This window comes from Notolepis coatsorum, assembly GCF_963971535.1.
Source record: "Notolepis coatsorum genome assembly, chromosome: 4".
In the NCBI taxonomy this organism is placed as follows: Eukaryota; Metazoa; Chordata; class Actinopteri; order Aulopiformes; family Paralepididae; genus Notolepis; species Notolepis coatsorum.
Genome location: NC_140168.1, coordinates 82,229,043 through 82,246,840, shown reverse-complemented (window position 1 = coordinate 82,246,840; position 17,798 = coordinate 82,229,043). Strand labels below are relative to the sequence as shown.

General features: G+C 43.9%; 2 protein-coding genes across 2 annotated transcripts in view; both read left to right on the top strand.

Moving 5' to 3' along the window:
* The window catches only part of carmil1 (capping protein regulator and myosin 1 linker 1), a 175,194-nt gene extending 165,131 nt beyond the window's left edge, over positions 1-10,063 (top strand). The window contains 2 exon segments of the mRNA XM_084311676.1: positions 3,872-4,024; positions 6,031-10,063. Of these exon segments, the coding sequence (XP_084167802.1) occupies positions 3,872-4,024; positions 6,031-6,152 (275 nt within the window). The 3' untranslated portion in view covers positions 6,153-10,063.
* A 410-nt stretch (positions 10,064-10,473) lies between these two features.
* LOC311226582 (secretagogin-like) overlaps positions 10,474-17,798 on the top strand; it is a gene marked incomplete at both ends in the record, with an annotated part of 35,260 nt that continues 27,935 nt past the window's right edge. Inside the window, 4 exons of the mRNA XM_084312002.1 lie at positions 10,474-10,543; positions 10,791-10,861; positions 10,966-11,061; positions 17,696-17,785. Of these exons, the coding sequence (XP_084168128.1) occupies positions 10,474-10,543; positions 10,791-10,861; positions 10,966-11,061; positions 17,696-17,785 (327 nt within the window). The remainder of the gene's footprint in view (positions 10,544-10,790; positions 10,862-10,965; positions 11,062-17,695; positions 17,786-17,798) is intronic.

The window sequence follows — 17,798 nt, the reverse complement described above, 5'->3', positions numbered from 1 at the left end:
TGATGGCACTGTTGTCTCCCTTTCCTCCCAGACACGCAACCTTGGTGTGATCCTCGAACCACTCTCTCCCTCAACCCCACGTCACCAAATTAAAATCAGGCAAATCCTCGTTCTACCACCTTCGCAATATTGCAAAGATCAGGCCTTCTCTCTCACAGGCCCTGCTGCTGAATCACTGATCCATGCCTTCATCTCCTCCCGTCTTGACTATCTCCTCTACAGCATCAGTGCTGCTCCATCAATAGATTCCAAATGGTCCACAACACATCCACCACATCTATCTCGCACCAAACCCTGGCACCACGTCACCCCAGTCCTAAAAGACCTCCACTGGCTTCCTGTCTTCCAACGGAACAACTACAAAATCCTGGACCTACAAGGCCCTTCACCAACTGCCCTCACCCCTCCTCCCCATATCTCACTGACCTCCTCTCCCACTACCAACCCTCTCTGTCCCTCAGATCTACCCCAGCCTGCCTCCTCTCCACCCCACTCTGTTTTCCAATCTCGCCTCAAGACCCATCTCTTCTCCACTGTCTTCTCTCAGCCCCCCATCCATGTGTTTGTGTTACGTTTGTCTGTTGTTTGTCTCACTACCTCCACCCCTTAGTGTAACGGGACTTTGAGTTCTAGAAAAGCGTTATATCAATTGCATTTATTATTATTATTATGATGGTGGTGGTGATGATGAGGATGGTGATGATGATGATGAAAACAAGGTTAGAAACATAACTTACAATAAAGATGGTTGTAGAAACAGAGTAAATATAGATGGTAATAATCACAGCAGTGAAAATGAAAGGCACTTGCTGTAAAAGAAAAAAGAAAATAAACCAGAAGGAAAGGGCTGTTGCATAAGACGGAAGCCCTGTTACTTACCGGTAATCTGTAAAGACACTCTGTGGTTGGCAGGTCATAGTGTCAGCATGCGTGTGGATTGGGTTAGCTAAACAGACCGCTTGTGTAATTAATGCTGACACAGAAGTCTTTCTGTCTGTCTCTCTCCGCCACTGACTTGTTGGTCTGGCGGTATCAGGTCAAGTGTATTAACCCCGTGGGGACATAGCAGCATAGGGGACAGGGGAGGGGAGGTACAGGCAGGGAAAAGATAATAATATAAATAGTAATAATAATAATATAAATAATACAAAATAATTATATATAATATAAAATAATGTAAATAATAATAATATAATATATAAATGAAAATAATAATAGAATAGAACATAATAATAATAATAATAATAATAATAATAATAATAATAATAATAATAATAATAATAATAATAATAATAATAATAATAATAATAATAATAATAATAATAATAATAATAATAATAATAATAATAATAATAAAATGGTATATTCTATTGATAATAATAAACATGGTATATATAGTAGTAGTAGCACATGCAGTGTTAAGTATTAACACTTTTATTGCCAGCCATGCGGTGCGCCTTACCCCCCTTGAATGCCACCACCCACTTCAATGATAGAGCTCTCATATTTGCAAACGCATAAACTATGTCTTAAAATGGCTATGTGTCTAATCTGGCCGTCGCTTATCAATGACTTGTTTGCAGTAAACATTGTCGAAACGGATTGTTTTTTTAATCGGTTAATTTCCGTTTTATACCATTTTGAAAAACGCTTGTTTTTTTTAAGTTTCAGGAAAATATAAAGATTCTGTGATAATCGCCCTTTACTGGAATATTCTGGAATACACAAAAAACTTTGAAATTTTTCTGCCTATTTATGAATCGTTTTCAAATAAACGCTAGATTATCTATACGTATGCACGCTATAGAAGCAAGCTATATGTTCTGACTCGGCTGCTGCACTGATGGCTCTGAGTGCAGGTGGGTCTAAAGCTCGCCCTGATCTCATTCAGGAAATAATGTTGGTTTTATATAGGATTTGCGAAGGCAGGCTGGTCAGTGGAGTTTTGTTGGGTTCCGGGGCACGCTGGGATTGCGGGAAATGAGATGGCTGACTCCCTGGCCAAACAGAGCCTGGGAAGGGAGGAAGAGATAGGCATTTCAATGGGAAGAGTAGAACTCAGAGAGAAGATAAAGAAAGGAGTTGAGGCTGAGTGGCAGGCTGAGTGGGAAAGGGGGACCAAGGGAAGACACTATTTCTCTCTGCAGCCTCGGGTCAAAATCAAGGTGGATGGATATGGGTCTAGGAGTGATAGGGTGAAGATGTGTAGATTGAGGCTGGGACACTGTGGGTTGAACAGTACCTTGTGCATTGTGGGAAAACATCCAGATGGGGGGTGTGAATGTGGAGAGACTGAAACTGTCGGGCATGTCTTCCTAGAATGTGAAAGGTATAGGAAAGAGAGGGAAATCTTTTATAAAAGTCTGGTAGAGTTGGGAGTCTCTTCCTTCTCTCTTAAATCTTTCTTTGGCATGGATAATGAGAACCACCAGCTGATCACAGAGGCAGTGCTGACATTTCTGCATGCTTCAGAGTTGTACCAGAGGATATAGCGTTATTGTATTTATTAGTATTGGACAGGCAAGAGGAGCAGAGAAGAAGGAGATAGTGTGTTTTGAAGATGAGAAGAAGAAGAGGGTAAACAATCAAAAGTTGGTTTACCAGAGGCCTAACTATGGCACACCACTAGCGTAGTATAAGAACTGAGGAGGGCAGAAATACGCCTGCGGGAAATTCAAAAGAAGAAAGAAGAAGAAGAAGAAGAAGAAGAGCTCATCAAAAGAATTGCGGAGGGCAGTAATACGCCACGATGCGTCTACACTGCCGGAAATTCTAAAGAAGAAGAAGAAGAAGATTCTCTCATTTCTTGATCAGCACACACGCACGCACACACACACATACATAGGGCACACGTTGATATCTCTGTGAAAAAAGGTCTGATTATCCTAAGACTGGTCAAATAGATTCCTTACCTCAGATCAGATGTTCTCCAAAAAGATTATTCCAATTCCTGATCGCCATTCCAAATATCGATCGCGTTTATTGATCCAACGCTGGGTACTGGAAATATGTATTCCACGCTGTTCTGATGGTCCACAATGAATCCGATCCTCTCGGGTGACTTGCCCGAGAAGTAAAATGAGGAAGCAGGATTTTTCTTTTACCATGTGTTTCATTCAATCCATTCCAAAGGGGTGCAGTACAACAGGGAGAGACGATAGGGGGCGGTATTTTCCCAATGGAGCTCAGAGAGAGTTTGCAGCACTAACGTGAGACTAGATTGATGAAATATGAATTCAAATAGCTAATAATAAAAAAAAGCGAGATCTCTCGTCGTTGGCAATGAACGGTCAGCATGAACAAACGAGTTATCTCATCGTTGGCATTGAAAGTGTTAAGAGTCTGACAGTCCTAACAGTTATCAAGGTCTCCAGCCGTTAGTTCTCCCACTATTGGTAGTATTAAAACGATTAGAATTACTAGAACTATTAAAACTACTAGTACTATTAAAACTATTAGAACTACTAGAACTAGTTTTCTACCTGTTTAACTCTTGACTCTAAAAGTTGACTCTAAAAGTTAGCTATCAGGTAAACAGTATTTGTTCCTCCGTCTTTGAATCAAGTACGTGGCATGTAATTGTACTTGGTTGAGTCTACACTGTACTCATTCCATGCGGTCGATTATCTTACTTATTGGAGTTTTAATTCAACAAGGTATATCGAAAAATAATGGTGGCTGTGTTGGAAATGTTCCACTACCCAGCCCTACAGTATGTATACCGGGACAATTTGGATTTTGAAGAGTAGCTGCTTAGGATGCGAGACGAGTTTCAGAGAAATGTGTGTTTTTAAAGTGCTGTCTCATCTCCTCTGGTTTCATCATCTCAACTTGTAATTAAAACCCCGCCCGTCTGTTTCTGCCTCCACAGCGGAGCTAACGGGAGGCGGCGGGCCGTTCGATCCCCCCTGCGAGTCAGACAGACATGCTGTCGCCGCAAGACCGTGGTCGTCCCTGAAGAGCTCAGCCAACCCTGCTGATAAAGAGGAGGACAGGGAGCGCACAAAGTCCCTCCCCACCCATGGTTAGACCAATCGCATCCTCTCAGTCAGATACATTTGGTCAAGTGTGGTTGTGGAAAATGATTTCATTCCAATTCATGATTCATCCAGCTTTGCGTGACTTAATGTTTTTATCATACAGGGTTCCTATCATACAGGTCTTAAAATGTCTTACTCAGAATTATAGGTCTTAAAACCTCTTAAAAAGGTCTTAAATATGATTTTGATAGGTCTTAAAAGTGCATTGGATTAGGAAGTTACTTCTATGTTGCGATAACTCCTCTGTATCTTGTTTAAATGTGTTTGGGGGAAATGTCCAAAGTAAGCAGTATGTTAATAACCAGTTCCCCAAAAAACATTTATATGGAATTACTTCACGAGTTCAACCATGAACACATGAACCATGAACAATGACAACAGACACAAAGGATAGGTTTAACAAATTTCATCGAAATCAATAGTTTATTAGCAACGATGCACATCTTGCAGTATGGCTCATTTGACAGGCACTATTTATAGTCCAACATGGACGAACCAGTTCATTTCTACATACTATCGTTTGTGCGCTATTCCACTCTAAACATCGCCCCGTTTCAAAATAATCCAGTCTTGTTTTCTAGATAGTGAGATATGACTCACTGACTAGAGATATGCAAATGCACAAATCGTTCGGGTTGCTCGCTTGAAACCTATATTATTTCCAAATCAAAGGTATATACCAATATAGATGTTTCTTCACAAAATCATCAAGGGGGGGGGGGGGGGGGGGGGTCGTTTTACGAAGCTGCGATCATTACCAAAAGCATGTTTTAGGTTCGGTAAAATACGACGCTGTGATCAATACAAAAGCATGTTTTAGGTTCGGTAAAATAAACCTAAAATAGACCTTACCTTAGTCAGAAGGTACTCCAAAATTAATAATCCCAGTAGTTCCATTGCGATCGCCATTAGTCATGTGCATTGGGCCTGGCTATAATACGGGAAACAATAGGTTTCAGGCGAGCAGATCGGCGACAGATTCAGATTCAGTATGCTGATTCACTTTGAGGGGGAGGGGATTCCTGCAGCCGGAGGTACCTCCAGTGTTGCGTTGCTGATATCAAATCTGGTTGCACGCTAATGACGCCACGTGCACGCGCGCTCCCGGGCGCGTGCGCGCTTTCGTGCATGCGCATAAATGTTCCCTCGCATAAGCACAGACTAAAGACAGTGCCTAATTGCCTCTACGAATGGAATGTAACACATTTCATTCACAAGTTTTGTGTGAATGTATCTGAGAACGTATTTAAACACACCTGACGACCGGCGCTATTGATATGCAAAGTAGCCATTGGGTACTTAGCGAGTTGGCGCATCAGTCGAGTGCAGCGCATTCCTGTGTACATGCGCATGCACATCCGTGCATGTGCGTGCACGTGCTTCTGCTCACAAAAGCTTGGTTGCACGTTGTGCAACCCCGTCCCATGAGCAACGCACCTCTGGGTACCTCAGTAAAGACAACTGAGAGACCCAGTTCAAAAGGTAGGTGATACTGCCACCTGTCGGGATTCGATCGTCATTGCAATTATAACGTAGGCAGCAGTGCCAGGGAGACACAGGCAGGTCCACGCGAGTGTTTAGAATGGGGAAATAGAAAAAAAGAAAACTCGTTTTTGGCGCTCAACGGTTGAATTTGAAACACGAGAATTCTCGTGTTTGGCGCAGAAAGAGTTAAGAGAACACGTCGACTTTATGGGAAATGCGCTTACCGTCTTTTCCAGAGTCAGACAAGAAGATAAATACCAATTACCCTAGGAAGCTATCCAGCTGCAAGCTAGCCTATATCTGGTCAATATCTGCATCCATTAATTTGTGCTAAGCTAGGCTAGCTTTCTACTGACATTTTAATGAACATTAAAACGACGTCACATGACACCTCAACTGGTGTCATAGTAGCTCATTAGCTCTGTGTTTCACTGTCTCTGAATTAATCTCTTGTTTCCTCTCTCTCTCTCTCTCTCTCTGTCTCTCTCTATGTATCTGATTGCAGTAAGGCCTCCCTCTATGGCAGATCCAGAGTCCAACCCGACAGAGGACGAGAGTCCGGGTGCTGATCAGATGTCTGGGGACAAATCAGAGGATGAGTCCGGTGACAAGGCTCCTCCAGTGTGAGCTCCATGTTGGCTCCACTATCCTGCTCCGTTCAGTGGAATCGCGTTGCTAGAGAAACAGCTTGGACTGCAGTTGATTTCCTGTTCGGTGTCAAGGAAACTACAAAAGAAGGAAGGGTCATCACCATCACTGTGTAGCGTGTGAACGCACAAACTTTCAGTTCACCCGACATTGAGTTGAATGGGATCAGCCATCTCCTTGTTTATGCCCCGTCACTTAAACAGGTTATTACCTTGGATGTCAGAATCATCTGCAATTTGTTGCATTGTTAACTATCTAACGTTTCATATATCAGTTGATTTCCTCAGATAGCTGGTATATTTAGAATTTTAAGACAGGCTTCAATAGAACCGGCACCGCAGTCTGGCACCAAGCAGAACATAGAACGTTGGTATTCTGACGTGATGACCCTTCCTTCTTTTATAGTTTCCTTGGTGTTGAACGCTGGTATTCTGACATGACGAACCTTCCTTCTTTTATAATTTCCTTGGTATTGAACACTGTTATTCTGACGTGACGACCTTTCCTTTTTCATAGTTTCCTTGTTCACTGTTTTGTGAAATTATCACAACAACTGACAGGAAATCAAACCTAGTCCATTTAGAATGTCATCTATAGATGGATGCCGGCACAATACTCCAGTCACACTCTGTGGCTCCAACATGACGCACATCTGCACAACTGTTGAACTATGGTAGCATGTGGGAGGCTGTAACAACATGCTTACACCCGCAGAGAACAGAACTTGCTAGGCTCACCTACTAAACGGATAAAAGGGCTGTATTTAATTAAACATCTGACCAGATGCGTTACTCCCTGGGCTTGTGGTGAATATCTGGACGGGGAATCTGACCATCTGGCTTGACTCTCCCGGCCGCTCTAGCCTGTCCGTCACCACAACAACTCCATTATCGTCATGGTCAACAAATCGAATAATATTATGGTTGGGACAAGATGCATTATCTTTCATGAGTCTGTAACAATGAAACAAAGATGTACGACGACCTCATATGACTCCTGTCTGGCTGTGTTTATCTAGTGGACCACAGACGCCACGACGCCATCCCTTATCGTCTTTAGTCCACAGATATATGACCATATGGCTTGTTCCTACTTTGGAGATGATAGAATCTATTTGCTTGTTTACATCCCGCTATAAAAAAAGGTACATTAGTCCAAAGCACTGAGATGAAGTATGAGTACTTTTTTTATATCCCTGAAATGGAGGCGTTAACACTTTTTTCTATTTCTTAGCAATGAAACACTGAAACAACTGTTACCCCTGGAAAGAATACAGTGTTGGGTGTGTTGTCCCTGAGATGAATGCAGTTTGACGTCGCGTTTGACAATCTGTCCCTCTGTCCCATATTCACTGTGCCGTCCGCGGTCGCTTGACACGTCTTCACCTGACGACACACGGCAGGCTATGTGGGCCTACGTTTCGACGCACTGGAGAGCGAGTGCACCACCCTCAATATAGAGGAATAGAGGATCAAATAAAATTATGTCACTTTTCTTTTGCTCATAATTCCCTGCAAAATGGGCCTCATGTCTCGAATGGCGATTTGACGTAATCATGTCCTCATCGATTCAGTTCAGTTCTGAAGCCATTTTCAAACTGTTAAGATTACACTGAGATTTAGTAATGTGAAATGTTATAGTTTTCCACGCAGACAGAAATCACAAGCGAACGTATCACATACTTAGGTTACCTCCATGCATACCATAGTCTATGTTTAGTTAGCAGGAGTAACCAACGGCTTATTGTCTTTCTGCATTGCCCCAAATTTCTGGCTTCGTAATGACTGCCTTTAACAAAAAGAGGGCCATGCATGCTTCTGCACTTGCCAATGTGTTATGTAATTATGTACATATGTATTATCAAGCTAAAAGAGGTACAAATATTATGTTCATAGAATGGATGGAATTTATTTGAGTTTTATAGGCAATGACTGGAATTTATAGCATATGGGCACATATGGATTTGTTATAAAAGAAAGGTACTGTTTAATCTGTATTGATTACGTTTTAAATACTTGGTGATGGTTTTCATGTTATTGGGGAAATAATTTTCAGTTTTATTTTAAACTGTTTAAAAAAAAAATATATATATAATTTGTATTCTATTCATTATTTTCGGGAGGAAGCCTGCACCGTGACGCGCACACACCGCTTTGTCTACCTGCCCCACTGCAGACACACGCCTCGCTAAACCCCTCCCACTATGCAGCAATCAACCTATAAACTTCTCCTTAGACGTATTCTGGAAAGCCGAAGGTACCTTCATTTCTATATTGCTAAGTATCCACGTTACATTTTGCATGCATACTCTTACACTCCATCGTCCAGTCATTGCTTTTTTTTTTTTGATTCACTTTTTCTCCCATTTTTTCTATATTTTCTCCCATCCCAATTTCGTATCATCCAATTCAACCCTCCCCTGTCATGAACGCTGTTTCTTGCCTCCCACAAGCCGGCTGCAATGTGGACTAAGTCATACATAGCACAAGTCCCCTCCGGTACTTGAGGTAACAGCAGTCGCATCTTTTCAAATTTCACCTGCGCAGCTCGATCTCTCAGTGGCGAGGAGTAACGCGTGGGAGGCTCACGCTGCCCCCGACACTTCCTGATTCTACTGCGCAGGCGCACCAACCGACCTGTAGGAGACGCGGTCCACAACGCCCAATCCCCACCCTTCAGTTTCCCTCCCCGTAATACGGCCAATGTGTATTACTGCGGACGACCAGCTAAACTGAAAACAATGTGGAGAGCTGGATTCGAACACGCGAACCCAGCGTCTCCACATTGGTGGCGAGTGCCTTGCCCACTACACCACCTAGCCGCCCATTCCCGTCCAGTCATTGCTAGAGATTTCAAGTTATTCATACTTCATTCATGTTCGGTCTTACAGGCTTATTCCCACCTTCTGCTATCTGTCATTATTAGTACCGTGATTATCATTAAGCTGTCAACTCTGTGTGTATTCTCACCGTTGTTTGTCTGCCATTGTCATTACCTGTGATCACCATCAAAGCTATAAATGTTTCATTGCCAGCGACTTCTGTGTCATCTTGCAACCGACCCTCCCTTCCTATACACTGTATAAACTAGGGGTGAGGGAACAATCGACAGTATATATTGCAATATTTTGCCTGGCAATATATCGTATCATATGATGGACGCAAGTATCGATATTTTTCTTCTCAATAAAAATGATGGAAGTGAGCTGAATAAATAAAAAAATGTATCTTATTAGGTCAAACAGATGTTGTATATATTTGTTATTGCAGATGTTGAAAAATCTTTCCGTTGGGGACATAATTTGCATTTAAAAAAGGTAATAGACTATCGTATCGTGACTTAAGTATGGCGATAATATCATATTGTGAGTTATGTATTGTCATAATATCATATTGTGACTTAAGTATTGCAATAATATCGTATCGTGACCTAAATATTGTGCTAATATGGTATTGTGGGGCCCCAGTCGATTCCCACCCCTAATATATATGAATTATTCTCTCTTCCATCACAGTCAGATGGGGGGCTTGCCGTACTCCAGCGCCCCTCATCCCGTGGGCTTGGCTCCCCTTGCTTCCGCCTCTATTTCTTGCCCCTGCACCGTGCTGGCCACACTGGTGTTGATGGTGGCCAGCGACCTACCCATCCCACCTAGCCAAGCGCGCACCCTGTGCATCCACGCCAGAGCGCCAGTAAGGCGTGTACGTCAACCCCTCTGCCGTCTGTCCCGCGCTTCATTCTCACGTTGTCAATAAATACAGTGTGCCTCATCCATATGTGTCGTGTTGGTCATCGGTGCAGGCTAAGCAGTATTTTATTGTTTCAAAACTTCAACATACAGACCTGTAAATGTAACATCCAAGCTGTCAAATATCACTGCATTTGTATATTCGTACCAATAAATACTATTTTACTGGTTCGATCTGTATGTGTCCATATTCCCTCTCTGCCTTTATTTCTCTCTTGCTGTGTGTGTGTCCATACCCCCCTTTCATTCTCTCCCTCTCTCTCTCTCTCTCTCTCTCTCTCTCTCTCTCTCTCACACTCATATTGGGGGGGGGTGTAGGAGGGGACTCCCAACATGACTAACTAACTGGCAGCATACAGTAGAAGCCATCGGTAGGAACAAAGCTTGGTGTTTTGGTCTCCTTCCCTCTGAAGTAAAACATTAATGTATTTTATATTTGTACTGGCGTTGACTGTATTTTCACCTGAAATATCTCTGATAGAACTTGGATTCAACGGGTTGTTTTGAAATAGTTTTACTTGTTGATGCTCGATTGGAGTTTCGCTTGGTACCATGGACAGCGCGTTCGACACGGTGGACGCTGCGGGATTTCTGCAAATCTGGCAACATTTCGACGTTGACGGTAGGGTCCAAACAATAATAACCAAGTTATAAATGCATAATATTTAGGGGAGTTATTAAGTGAATACATAGTTGCGCTAACTCACCCATGTACATGCCTTTTCACAAAACACAATGCTCTACCAATTTAAAATGTCCTTCTTTACAAAATTACTGATATCGTAAACTTATCAAATAATAATATGGCATGTGCTTGTCTATACGTTGATCTCACTTGGTGGCCTGCTGTGGTTTTTTGTTTTGTTTAGACAATGGTTATATTGAAGGAATGGAACTGGACGCCTTTTTTCGAGACATGTTGAGAAAACTTGGAAAACAGGTAAAGGGGGTAAAATATAAATACGGGACAACATAGTTTGGTTAAAAGTGATCGATATGCTGTCAATCCATTGGAAAGTTGTTGAGCCTCTGTGTTGTTTCTAGCGAGAGGAGGCGTCGGAGGTTGAAGTGAGGCGACTCAGAGAGAGGTTCATGTCTGCTTATGACACCTCGGCTGATGGTCGACTGCAGATTCACGAGGTAGGTGGTTCCCAACAGGCTGGTCAGTGATGGATGATGGATCCCATCTGCCGGGAGAACCTTGACCAGTAAAGGCTCAGGTTAGAGTTTAGTTATGGGCTATAGATTTATAAGCACCGTTTTAGGTGAATATTATGAGGATTTAACAGATTTGCAGCCGGTGTCGTGCCAACTCTCTTCCTAGTCACATGGTGAATATTTTATTATGGCACATTTATGTTTTATGACGTCTATTGTGAGCTATGAACTAAAAATAATTATTAGAAGTCATTGTATTTTTTTCCTTATTAATCTGTAGTGTTGGGTAGGGTTCGAGTTATCACCTGAGAGCTATGAGGGCCCCCTGCATTTTTTTTACTATTTTTTTTCTGAAATTGTGGCAGTTTTCGAAGTCTATTTAGAGGAATATCTCATTAGTATTAGAGTCTAATACTAATGAAAACTAATGAAACTGGCCCCCGTAAATGTCATTATAATGTGATGTCATTATTCAGTCTCATTCTGAATAACCATCAATATTTGTTCATTTTCTTACTCACTTCTGATTTCTAATGCCATATTTACTTATTTGCATTTTGCATCTGATAAAATACAACAATTTAATTTGAAAAATTTGACCAAATGTATGAACTTGAATGAACATTTATTTGTCTCTGCACTTATAAATCAAAAACTAACAAAAAAATCGAATGGAAAATAAATAGTTGTATGGCACTTAACACATCCGGTGCCGTCAGGGGTGCAGTCGTGCACACACGCGGTTACACGCCGTGTTATTACATCACTGAGGCAGAACTAAGTATGCGCGATCGCGCACGGATGTGTACTCGCGCAGTCTGTATCCATTCGTTGTGACTAAAGTACCCGGCCGGCGGCCACCGTTTTACATAACAAAAAGCGCAGGTAGACTAGGTGCCTGGCCTGGGTGTTGGCTATCTGAATGCATCTCCCCCTTCATTCTGTGTGACGGCAGTGGAGGTGAATACTAATGTGGCTCGGAATTCGTGATGGGGCCTACCTGCTTAATAGAAGAATCAAGCGTCTGCCGTGCTGCGCGGCAGCTTTCCAATTGCTCTCGCGCACGCACATTCACACAAATAGAGAGCAAGAAGAGCGTGTATGATAGAAAGATTGCACTTGCGTATATGCGCTTGTGTGTGTGTGTGTGCGTGCGTGTGTGTGTGTGTATAACTGCGTGCGCGAGTGGGTGTGAGCGCACCACAAGGTTCATCACCAAACCTCCCTTGCTGTGCACTAGGAGTCATGCACACACAAACTTCAAGTAAACACAAGTTGTCTGATTATTTTAAGTTTGCTTTTGTGTTTGTGTGTAAAACAATTTCTTTAATTGAATTAACTTAAACTAAAAGTAAATACAAACTAAATTAACAATGTAACTTACATTGTTAATTTAGTTTGTATTTACTTTTCTAGTTTAAGTTGATCCAATTAAAGAAATTGTAACTACTATTACATTTAAAACATTGTTTGTTTTTCAACCATATCTGTTGACAATATAATTTCTTTATATAATTGAAGGCTACATCCTGCTACCTTTTTCAGCTTCTCTATTTCAAAAAAAAAAAAAAAAAAAATCTGTTCTGTGCGCATGCACGTACCCGCGCGCGCATGCACGTACCCACGCGCGCGTGCACGTGCGCGCGCGTGCATGTGCCGTGGCGTGTTACCAGTTCCCATATTACGACTGCACCACTGGGTACCGTTAACGTAGAACTACGTTTCTGTCACCCGATTGTTGAGTGCCGGAAACGTAGATCTATAGGTTTTTCTCATGGTATTTATTTTATTCGCTATTGCCATTCATAATTCAGCGGGGAACCTTGTGCATGCTGTACTGAATGTGTCTGAGGTGGCAGACGGTCTTATACCGCCCTCTAACGCCTTCGGCCAGTATTGCACCCTGTTAGAAACGGGTTGGTTTCTTTTCTCTACTGAGCTGCGGCGTGGGGGCGGGTCCTAAACACTCCGGCAAAACACACGCTTGTAGGGATGGTTTTGACTACTGACCTCGCCCGCCCGTTGAAGTGCAATGCCAAACAACGTCAGAGACAGGATCGCTGTGGATAACTGGAATAGCGATCAGATATTTGGATTATTTTTTTTGCATTACATCAGAGACCAGGTAAGGACATTATATATGAAAGCTTGCGTTGATCTGATATTGATTTCTACCCTGATCGACGCTGTCTCTGTGTCTGTATGTGTGGCTGTTTGCCGTAGGGTTGCAGGAGGGGGGGGGGGCGCCGGTCTAAACAACATTGCATGCGTGCACGAGGAAGGATAATAATTATGATCTAGCGTTGATTTCAGGAAGATCCGATAATCAGGCGAAAAATGACAACGTGTTTATTGAATTACACAAAAACGCAGTTTTCGCGTCTTTTCCCTGGAATGACTCAGAAGAACCCAAACTATATTCATATTCAAAACGGTATAAAAACGGAAATGTACGTATGAAAAAATAATCTGTTTTTTGCACGTTGACCAGAAGCAAGTCACTGAGACTGGGCTGCGTTATTTTATTTTTTTATCCACCTTTTCTCCTTATTTTTCTATTTTTCTCCCATCCCAATTTCGTATTTCCAATTCTCCCCTCCCCTGTCTTGAACGTTGCTCGACTATGCCCCCCACTGGTCGGTTGTAGGGAGGATAGAAGCCTTGCATCACGTGTCCCCTCCGGTACACGAGGAGGCAGCCTGTCACATCTTTTCACCTGCCAGCGCGGACTCTCAGTGGCGAGGTGTAACGCATGGGAGGCTCACACTACCCCCGCTACTTCCTGTCTCTGCTGTGCAGGCGTCCCCCAACCGACCTGTAGGAGTCGCTGTCTACAATGTCCAAATCCCCACCCATCGACTTCCACCCTCTAACTCTGCCAATTAAGTTAGTATGACGGCTGGCCCAAGCCGGAGGCAATGCTGACACCCGGATTCGAGACCGGAGTCTCTTGCATTGGTGACGAGCGCAATCTCTGCTGCGCCACCCAGCTGCCACTCGAAGGCGTTATTGGACCCATAGCTATACTATAAAATATAGGTTTAGCTCTACAAACTACAACTACGTTTACATGGGTTTAATGGACGGCAAGGAAGGGGTCACTTCCCGGAAGGGGCGTGGCACTCAATGTGTTAACAGCAGCATTTACCTCCATTTACCTCCTTGGCAAATACCAGCTGTATTTAGTTTTCCATAAGGTCCACTGACTCGGTCTCCAGCATTGACAGCAGCGCAGTCCAGGTCTAGTGGAGACTCCAGTCTGGCAGTGGCAGCCGCGGTAACATTGAGACTAAGGGCGTGTTCACACCTGAAAGTCTGCGGATAGTCCGGACTTTCTGGTGGACCAAATGTGAAAATTAGACATTGTTTGATTTTGGTCTGCGTTCACACTACCCTTTTTGGTGCGGATCTAATACTGGAGACTGGGCTCAAACAGGTTCGCCTCCCTGTTCGAGCCCAGCGCTCCACATTGCTTTCAGTTTAGCTGGTCGTCCGCACTAATACACATTGGCAGTATTAGGGGGAGGGAAACTGATGGGTGGGGATCGGACGTTGTGGACAGCGACTCCTACAGGTCGGTTGGTGCGCCTGCGCAGTAGAATCAGGAAGCGACGGGGGCGGGGCCCCTCCAAAGCCCAGACCCCTGACGCTGAAAGATCGAGCCGCGCAGGTGGAAAGATGCGACTGCTGTTACCTCGAGTATCAGAGGGGACTCGTGCTATGTATGACTTAGTCCACATTGCAGCCGGCTTGTGGGAGGCATGAAACAGCGTTCAAAGACAGGGGAGGGTTGAATTGGATGATACGAAAATTGGGATGGGAGAAAAATGGGAGAAAAAGTGGATAAAAAGTGGATACAAAAAAAAACGTAAACAGTTGCCGACAGCGAGAGAGATACTATTACGAGCACGGCGCAAGTCGACTAGAGAGTAGAGAGAGAGAGAGAGAGAGAGAGAGAGAGAGAGCGCGAATGAACGGACGGGCGACTGCCGCTTCACTTCCGCTCCCATGTTATTTGTTTCCTGACAGCTAATTATGGTTATTATTATTATTACTATCATGAAGCCAACTGGCCCCTGTAAATGTCCTAACCCAACCCCCTCCAATGTACAGTAAATTACCAAGTATGGTTTTGTCAATATTCCAATGTACAGTTTTTCTTGTACAGTTGTACAGTGTCCCCCCCCACCCCTCCTAATACACCCCCCCCCCCCACGCGCATTCTCACAGAAATACACTCAATATCTGCATTATTACCACACATATAGATGTTGTTCAACCAGCTAATGTGTCTGTATCTGTCCCAATACAAATAAACCATAGTACTATACTTTTTCAGGAGTGCAGTCACATTGATCATCATTCTAAAATGATTATTTTTTTCTTTTCTTTTTTTGGTCTTTTTCCCCCTCCTTTTTCCTCCGATTTTCTCCCATCCCAATGTTAGTCGTTATGCCAATTCCCAATCCCCTTCCTGGTCGCTGCGCACTTACCCCCCACAGTCGGTCTGGGAGAGTGGAGGCTATCACATGCTTCCTCCAACACACGTCTAGCCAATCAACCGCTTCTTTTCACCTGGCAGCGCGGATTCTCACGGAGAGGGCGTAGCGTGTGGAAGGATCACACTATCCCACTTAGATCCTATCCGCGCTTAGCAGGCGCCCCGACCGAACTGTAGGAGTCGCTGTTTACAACAACCCGGACCCACCCCTCCAGCTTCTCCCACCCTCTAATACTGCCAATTGTATTAGTGTGAACGGCCAGCCAAGCTGGTGACAACCCCGGAGCTGTGAGCTGGATTCGAACAGGCGAATCCTAGCGTCTCCAGGGTTGGTGACGAACGCAATCTCCGCTACGCCACCTGACCGCCTTCTAAAATGAATTTTAACATTCTAATTAATTATATAATAACGGGTTATACATGCAAAATGGACAATAGAACACTGGAACTGGAAATATTTAAAAAATCTTCAAACGGGGACTGACTTCGCATATAGACTAGGCATTTACAGCTGTCCCAATGTAAATGTGCCTTCCTCCGTGGCGCTTCCGCGCGCTCTGAAGTCGGACTCGGTGTGCCAGGCCACGCACGCGATCCCGCACGGAACCCGCACGTCAACTTCGTGCGCGTTGTATGTGCCCGGGGCGAGAGAGAGACTGTCCGCGCGCGGCGCGAGTCTAGAGAGGAGAGAGAGAGAGGAAGAGAGAGACTGTCCACGCGCCTTTCTCTACGCATCGCCAACACGCCTGCTCCGTCGTGGTCCTGGTCCTCTCCCTTGGCGTCGCTCGGGCCTTTAGCGCCCTCTCTCCCGCCTCCGCGGCGGCTGGTTGGGTATCTTCTGAGGCCTCGAAGTTCCTTAACCTTGAACTGTCCCAACGTCATGTCCGTTGAACCGTGTGTTACCAGGAGTGTGAACGGTTTGTACAGCTCCGGTAGTCCTCTAATTATCATCGCCATCATTAGCCCATCGCTTGGTGCTTCTCCGGCACCCCTCAATGGCGTCGTGATCCGCTCCGCTCTGTTGACGTATTCGGTCACAGTCTCGGTTGGTCCCTTCCTCAGGGTCGTCAGTGCTATGTAGAGGGCCATGACTCCCGGCTGCTTTCCAGCGACTCCTGGCTGCTGCCTTCTTGACTCTCCTGTGAGTCTTCTTGGCTTTCATGTTCACCGTTGGTGGTAGGCGTAGCTTTAGCTCTCGTTGGCCTAGCGTCTAGCCGCGCGGTGCTCCCGGCGCTAACCTAGCCTATACTTCAGCTAATCTTGCTACCCTTATTATTTCGCCCCGGCGTTATCTGGGCCCATAACCTGTTAACAGAATTCGGCTATAGGGTGACAATAATGTGGTCAAGATGCATGGTTTCTATCTTGAGCCAAAACTGGCGTGGTTTATTTATTCACATGTTCAGCAGCAGTTACTATAGGTATTCTCTTACTGAGAGACATGGGAGAGAGAAGGAAGTGGGAGGATACATTTTCTTTTATACTCGCCACAAGGTGGTGTACCTGAGTGGCTCCGCCTAGAGCGCCCTCTAGTGGAAACAGACATATATGCAACTAAACAGTTACTAGTGTAAACAGCCATATGTACAGTTAGACAGTTACTAACAATCCTACACAGAACCTCTGATCTCAACAGAGGCCCTTTGTGTCCCCGGTTGCTATGTGCAAGACAATGGTTGCTATGTGCAAGACAATGGTTGAACAGCTAGTAATATCATGCTTTTCCAGTGTTCTCGCATAAAAATTTAAATAAAGTACCAATCAACCACAGGAATAAAAGGTACATAATGCAGATTGCAGCGTTTGTTTTGGACTTTTGAAGATACAAAGCGTAAATATATTAGTTATGGCTATAACATAATCTTTTTTTCTGTGGTTTATTTATGTTTTCTGATGAGACTACATTGGTAAAAAAAAATGCATCAAATCAAGTCAAGTTGCTTTGACTTCTGGCATGTTACACATGTTTCTTGGTACTGGATTTTAGTATTTGGCCAATTTTCGGATACAATACTATTTTAGCCTGGTATCGGATAGATATCCAATACCAGTATCACATCGGTGGTATCCCTTTTGATGATGATGATGATGATGATGGAACCCACCTTCTTCCAGCTGGCCAACATGATCCTGCCTGAGGAGGAAAACTTCCTGCTTCTGTTCCGCCGTGAGACGCCATTGGACAACAGCGTGGAGTTCATGAGGGTGAGGGTCAAGG